Source organism: Lipotes vexillifer, unplaced genomic scaffold (genome assembly GCF_000442215.2).
Source record: "Lipotes vexillifer unplaced genomic scaffold, Lipotes_vexillifer_v1.1 scaffold611, whole genome shotgun sequence".
Classification (NCBI taxonomy): Eukaryota; Metazoa; Chordata; class Mammalia; order Artiodactyla; family Lipotidae; genus Lipotes; species Lipotes vexillifer.
Window position 1 is genome coordinate 66,943 of NW_006785619.1, and position 6,815 is coordinate 73,757.

Here is a 6,815-nt window from a genome sequence, read left to right on the forward strand (position 1 = left end):
CTAAGCCGCGCCGGGGCGGGTGCGTGGTTTACCGCCTCCGACGTGTTTCCGGCCTTAAAGGCATTTTGCCCTTCCCTTTAAGACGCGCCGCCCCCCTCTCAGTCACTCCCAAGATGGCGGACCTACTGGGCTCCATCCTGAGCTCCATGGAGAAGCCACCCAGCCTCGGTGACCAGGAGACTCGGCGCAAGGCCCGAGGTGAGGATCCCAAATTCACAACCGGCTTTCTTCTCCCGGTTCTCAGGACCGCACTCCTACCCCTTTGGACGACCCCGCCTTCTCAACCTTGAAAGACCCCTCACGGGCCCCTTCCGAGACCCCCCGAGTCCCTAAAAGGGGTGCCAACCCGCCCGCTGCTCTTAGCGGACGATGATTGGCTACCTGAAGCCCAGCGCCAGGCCCCTGGCTCTTTCTACCTTGGCCTTCCGCAGTCCTTGTTTTCAATTCGCCGACGGGCCCGCCTGTCCGCCGGTGGCGTGCTCTGATTGGTAGGCTGCCTTCAACCCCACCCAACCCCTTGGTTTTCCTCGGCCCGCCTTCGGATCGGAGCGGGTGGCGAGTTCGACCGCTCGGCCCCGCCCACCTCCCGGCGCTCGAGTCCCTGAGCCTCGTCCCCTTCTGATTGGATTCGGGACACGCCCATCCGCAGTCCTTTCTCCCCTATTGGCCACCTCAACTTAAAGGTCTACCTATTAAGTTTTGTTCGACCTTCCTCTTAGCCCACCCTACCCTCAGCACCTCTAACTGGCTGCTGGGTCCTTTCGGCGCTCTTATGCCCCTCCTACTTGGGGCCGCCCTCCAACCTTTCTCTCATCTGTACCCTTAAATTCCCGAGCTCCCCGGGCGGGTCGTGAATGTTGATTGGAGGAATGAGAATGCCCCTACCCGGTCCGATTGGCCTTGGTCTCCCCGCCTGTGTTCTCCGAGTAACTTCCCAGCAGGCGGCTCAAGTTGGGCTGCAAGCTTAGGGTGCGGCCCGCCGGGCGGTACGGGCCTCTCTTGTTCGCTTTGCGGAGTGTGAATGAGTCTGACAGAATGACTACCTTGGGGAGGACACCGGCTCCCCACCCGTCCGAGGGAGGCCAGGGCAGCCTGGGTGCCTTCAAAGGGCTCAGGTGCTGCTTAATATCGAACTAACATCCATATTTACTGAATGGTTGCTAGGCTCCCTCAAGGAGCCCACAGTCTGGAGCATCGATGAAATGCGCATTGATGAAACGATCACACAGGAGTTTAATAACCCACTTTATAAGTGCTCTGAAAGAAAAATAACTGTTATGAGAGGGGCTGCCTAGGGGTCCAAACCTAGTCTGCAGTGAGCTGAGATGTGAAGAATAGGTAAGTCGGTAAGTGAGAGGGGAGCACAGTGCTCCAAGCAGAGATTTGAAAGCTCTGAGGAAGGAGGGAGCATAATGGGACCTGGGAACTGGAATTATTTAACACCATGATTGACTAGGTGGGTTCACCAGCGGCCGTTGACAGACTAGGAAGCTGAAGTTCAGAGTTTAGTCAGTTGCCTGCCGTTACACTAAGTGGTGGGGTTTCAAACCCATGTGTGACTTAAGTCTATGTTCTTAACCATAATCTTATGCCACCTCCTCAGATGCAGAGAGATGACTCATAAGCCAGTTCGAGAACAGTCAGTGACCAATATGGGGTGTGCTGATGGTCAGAGCCCTTGAGGTGGGAGAGAGGAGAGCTCCTGAGCTGTCGGGGCCCTGGGGCCACAGAGAGTAACTGGATAGGAGATGAACAGGGTCTGTAGCTTCTAGGAGCTCATAGTGGGGTAGGGAAGACAAAAGTTACACTCTGTTAGCTCTCAGCACATGCTGTAGTGGGTGTCAGAACCGAATGTGCTTGGGCCCCAGAGGAAGTGAGTAACTCTGACTCATGGTGGATCTCAAAGTTTGCAAGAGGAGGAAGAGCATTTCAAGCAGTAGGAACAACATGTGCAAAGACATGAAGTGATTAAGAAAATGGGAAGAGGTTCAGTGCAGCTGAAGGAATTCCAATCCTGTGGAAGAAGTGGGCCTTAAGGATGTAAAGAATTTGAAATGGCGGAAGAGAGAAGAGGGGACAGTGAGACCCAAGGGTAGGGAGTTCCCTTTCCAGCTCACCTCAGACACCTACACTCCCAAAGGAGAAGAGTGTCAGACTGGCCATTTCAGCTTCATCTTGGCTGTAGAAGTAAACAGTGCGGGTGTTACACAATATAGGAAGTTAAATAATTTCCCCTTCCCTATGCAGGCAATGAGATGATAAGCTCCTTGAGGCCGGGGCTCGGTTTGTTCTCGTTACCACCCCAAGTGCTTTATAGTTCTTGGTATGTCGCAGGCATTAAATAAATGTTTGTTAGTTGGTTTCCCCAGTGGGTTTGGAAGTGGGGTTGAGCATGATTCTAATCTTTGTTACTCCCACTAAACTGTGAGCTCCTAAAGGGCAAAGCTATGTCTTAATCCTCTTGGTACTCCAGGTCCTAGCACAGTGCCAGGTATAGAGGAACTATCAATAAATCCTTGGCAGATAAACAGTAATCCTGCCTTCCTAGCCTGACACCCTCCCAGTGGACATGAGATCCCTTTTGAAGCCTTACAAACTCTCCCCACCCATGCTTCCACCCCTGGCCTCATGCTGCCATTTCTCACCCCCAGAGCAGGCAGCCCGCCTGAAGAAACTACAGGAGCAAGAGAAACAGCAGAAAGTGGAGTTTCGTAAAAGGGTGAGAACAACTGGAGAGATCAAAGGCAGCCTCAGAAAGGACTTCCAATAAGTTAGAATTGGAAGGTTGAAGAGTCAGTTTGTTTGGAAACTGTCTTGAGAGAGGTGAAACCCAGAAGCCAGTGGCACAGCGGCTGGGAAAGGCGTGGGAGGCCAAGGCCTGTTGGCCCGGCGGGGCAGAGGGATATTTGGGTGGGGCCATCATCTCATACCTTCTTCACTTTTCCCTTTACCAAGATGGAGAAAGAGGTGTCAGATTTCATCCAAGACAGTGGGCAGATCAAGAAAAAGTTTCAGCCGATGAACAAGATAGAGAGGAGCATACTGTGAGTGTCTCTGGGCTGGGGAGGCAAGAAATGGGTGACCAAGGAGGCATGAAAGGGCCAGACGGGAGAACCCTCCAGAGGAGGGCGCTGGGCCCCCTCGTGGCTCTACATAGTCCTTGCCCTTCGCTCCCCCTTCCCAGACACGATGTGGTGGAAGTGGCTGGCCTGACATCCTTCTCCTTCGGGGAAGATGACGAATGTCGCTACGTCATGATCTTCAAAAAGGTAAAAGGGGGACCTCCCTGGTGGTCCAGTGGTTAGGACTCTGAGCTTCCACTGCAGGGGGCACGGGTTCGACCCTGGTCGGGGAACTAAGATCCTGCGTGCCGCGCCGCACTGCCCCCAAAATAAGGTAAAAGGTCTGAGTTCCCCGCTGTCTCCTCTCTCCTTTTCAGCCTGTGCCCCACGCTGGGGGAGAGGAATGAGATAAAACATGTATGTGGAACCTTGACCCCATCATCTCCTTCTTTCCCAGGAGTTTGCACCCTCCGATGAAGAGCTGGACTCCTACCGTCGTGGCGAGGAGTGGGACCCCCAGAAGGCTGAGGAGAAACGGAGGCTGAAGGTGAGTTACGCCTGGCAGTCCTTGGGGCCCCGCAGCCCCCCAGCTGGGAGGGGTTGGGGTCAGGCCCTGAGCTCTGGTGTCCCACCTTGGCATCCCTAGGAGCTGGTCCAGCGGCAGGAGGAGGAGGCAGCCCGGCAGGGACCTGTGGTGGTGAGCCCTGCCAGCGACTACAAGGACAAGTACAGCCACCTCATTGGGAAGGGGGCAGCCAAGGATGCGGCCCACATGCTGCAGGCCAACAAGACCTACGGCTGTGGTGAGGCCGCAGTGGGGGCTGGGAGGGCAGGGCAGAGGAGCACTGGATGGGGGGAGGGGAGGGAGGCTGAGGCACAGGGCTCCTAGGCCCTCCCACCCTCTCCTCTGCCCCCAGTGCCTGTGGCCAACAAGAGGGACACACGCTCCATTGAAGAGGCCATGAATGAGATCCGGGCCAAGAAGCGTCTGAGGCAGAGCGGGGAAGAGTTGCCACCTACCTCCTAGACACCCCAGCTCCCTGGGGCAGGGCAGAGGGCAGGGAGGGACGAGGCTGCTGCTATTAGAACCCATCCTGGAGCCCCACCTCTGAAGCACCTCCTAACAGCTGTCACTCAGGCTGGGGGAAGCAGGTGTTTGATTTGTCACTGTCAGAGAGAGAGAGAGAGAGGGAGAGAGAGAGAGAGTGAGAGTGTGTGTGTGTGTGTGTGTGTGTGTGTGTGTGTGTGTGTGTGGGTATTTAATCTGTATTATTCTCTGTTCTCCCTGGAATTTTCTTCCCCATGGGGCTGGGGTTACTTTACATTCAATAAACACTGTTTGACCCAATGTCTTGGTTTGTTTGAACAGAGAAAGGTGGGTCCTAGAGAGGAAGAGAAACAATTATAGATTGAACAGTGTAAGATTGTTTTTGTGGGCCAAAGATGGTGAAATATTGGCACTTTTGTAGAAATTTATAAGAGAGAGTATTTTAAGAGCACAGTCACTACAGCCAAATGGCCTAGGTTTGGATCCTGGCTCTGCCACTTACTGTTACCTTGGTTAAAGTATTTTACCTTTTCGTGCCTCAGTTTCCTCACCAGTAAAATGGGGATAATAATGGTAACTATCTGATAGGACTGTTTCAAAGATTACACAGGCCGGTATATGTCAAATATTTAGAATAGTTTCACATCCTCCAAGCTCCATGGAAATGGTAGCCGCTCTGGTTACACTCTCATCCTCACCAAGCTCTTCTGTTTCATAAGGATGAGCACTCAGACTTAACACTGCAATGCCCTCTGCAGACCGTGCACCTCAACTTATGGGCAGGTCTGATCCAGCTTCCCCCTCATGGTGATGTCAGGCCTTGGCCCCCCCACCCTGCTCCCCTTCTCCGGAGCTGGTTCAGTGTTCTGTCGGTTCCTCTTCAGCTTCATTTCACATAATACACCTGCTTCCCCCAGCCTCCTTCCATTATGTGAGCTTTGTGGTTCTAGATCCAGCCCAACTTTCTCTGGCCAGTCCCTCACTTCCTCCTTGTCCCAGCAGGTTCCATGTCTGTTTTCCCTTCCTGCCCCTACTTCACCTCCTGTCTCATCCAGCCCAGAGACCAGCGTCTCCTTCCTCCCTCCCACAAACGAGCAGGCCACTGCCTTGGTTGGCACCAGTGTTTATTTCAGGAGGAAGGGCTTGAAGGCCTAGATCTGTCCCGTGGGATCCTGGGGCCTCCAGCTTCTCACTTGGTCTTTGGGTTACGGAACTTGCGTCCAGCAAAAACAGCCTTGTCCCCGAGAGCCTCCTCAATCCTGGAAGGCAGACAAAGTCAGGGCTGTGATACTCCAACCCAAGAGCCCTCAGCTCCTTACACCCAGGCCAACTGCACCCACTGTACCTCATGAGCTGATTGTATTTGGCCAGACGCTCTGAGCGGCAGGGGGCACCAGTCTTGATCTGAAGAGGGAAGAGGAATTCCAGGAGTTGCATGAGACCAGGGACGAGGGATTGGGCCTGGCCCTGAGGGAGCAGCCTGTGGTGGCATCCAACTCCAGGGCAGGAGGCCAGGGATCCCAAGAAAACTCAGTCGGCAGAGGGGGGCCACGAGTACCTGTCCTGTGCAGAGCCCAACCACGAGGTCAGCGATGAACGTGTCCTCGGTTTCCCCGGAGCGGTGGCTCACCATCACCCCCCAGCCGTTAGACTGAGCCAGTTTGCAGCTAGGTGGAGAGGACACTCAATAAGGTCCAGTGGGACCTCCTCAGTGGGAAAGCCAGGGGCTAGGTGGGGCTTTTCCCTTCTGTTTTGGGGAGTGGGAGATTTGAGGGGAGGGTGATGACTAAGTTCTTTGGGAAGCAGGAGAGAAGGGGAGATTCTTGATCTTGAATTTGGGCTCCTGAATGCTGGTGGGAAGAAGCAGAATCTGGGAGACAGGGATGGCATAGGGTCGGGGAGGGGACGAGGCATGGCAAGGCAACAATGGCAAAGCTCTTGGGGTGAGGTCAAGAGTTAAACCCTTGAGGTCGAAAGGGTGGGGTGGGTCAGGAGCCAAGGGAAAGTCAGACTTGGAGTTAGTGGGCAATACTGTAGCTGGACTTCGTGTGGGTGGAGGGAGGCCATGACGCCCCAGGGCCAGAGGCACTCACGCCTGGATGGATTCGGTCACTGAGCCGATCTGGTTGACCTTCAGCAGCAGGCAGTTGCAGGCCTTCTTCTCAATGGCCTGGCTGATCCTCTTGGGGTTGGTGACTGTGAGGTCATCCCCCACGATCTGGATGTTGACCCCCGAGAGGAATGAGGTCCAGGTAGCCCAGTCATCCTGGTCAAAAGGGTCCTCAATGGAGACCACTGGTGGGAAAGGGGAGCAGATTCGGGTTAAAGGTCAGAAGGGCCTCACAGAGGAGTGACAGGTCAGAAGAGTTTGGGTGGAGATTGCAATGGCGCTAAGGATTGGAAGGACTGAGTTGGTGGCAGTGGAGATGCCGAAGCCAGTGTGTAGGGCGGCTGCTGGAGACTCAAGCAGGAGCGATGGAACACCCAGGGTCTCACCAGGATAGTTCTTGATGAAGCTCTTATACAGCTCCCCCAGCTTCTCCCCAGTGATGTGCCGTGCAGGGTCATCAGGTGACTTGAAGTCAAGATCATACTTTCCGTGGCGATAGAACTCAGACGCCGCCACGTCCATGCCAATCACCACCTTGTCGGGGTAACCAGCCGCCTGGATGGCGGTCTTCAGCAGCTCCAGGGCTGGGGGAGGG

General features: G+C 54.8%; 2 protein-coding genes across 6 annotated transcripts in view; one reads left to right on the forward strand and one right to left on the reverse strand.

Annotated features, from left to right (window-relative positions):
- The first annotated feature begins 110 nt into the window (after positions 1–110).
- SPAG7 (sperm associated antigen 7) lies at positions 111–4,410 on the forward strand. 2 transcript variants are annotated; one of them, XR_457026.1, is made up of 8 exons: positions 111–198; positions 2,652–2,719; positions 2,956–3,044; positions 3,185–3,269; positions 3,520–3,609; positions 3,709–3,865; positions 3,980–4,231; positions 4,269–4,410. XR_457026.1 is itself a non-coding variant. In XM_007457695.1 (7 exons), the coding sequence occupies exons 1-7, from the start codon at positions 114–116 to the stop codon at positions 4,087–4,089; spliced, it is 684 nt and encodes a 227-aa protein (XP_007457757.1). In that variant the 5' UTR covers positions 111–113; the 3' UTR covers positions 4,090–4,410. The 2 variants fall into 2 exon arrangements, 1 of the variants encoding a protein (XP_007457757.1); XM_007457695.1 differs by having other exon boundaries at positions 3,980–4,410.
- An 806-nt stretch (positions 4,411–5,216) lies between these two features.
- The window catches only part of ENO3 (enolase 3), a 6,331-nt gene continuing 4,732 nt past the window's right edge, over positions 5,217–6,815 (reverse strand). For 3 of the 4 annotated variants that reach the window (XM_007457699.1, XM_007457696.1, XM_007457698.1), the window contains 5 exons: positions 6,607–6,804; positions 6,204–6,405; positions 5,669–5,777; positions 5,456–5,514; positions 5,217–5,369 (listed from right to left, as the gene is read on the reverse strand). In XM_007457699.1, the coding sequence (XP_007457761.1) occupies positions 5,300–5,369; positions 5,456–5,514; positions 5,669–5,777; positions 6,204–6,405; positions 6,607–6,804 (638 nt within the window). In that variant the 3' untranslated portion in view covers positions 5,217–5,299. The remainder of the gene's footprint in view (positions 5,370–5,455; positions 5,515–5,668; positions 5,778–6,203; positions 6,406–6,606; positions 6,805–6,815) is intronic. The other variant, XM_007457697.1, reaches the window with a different exon arrangement.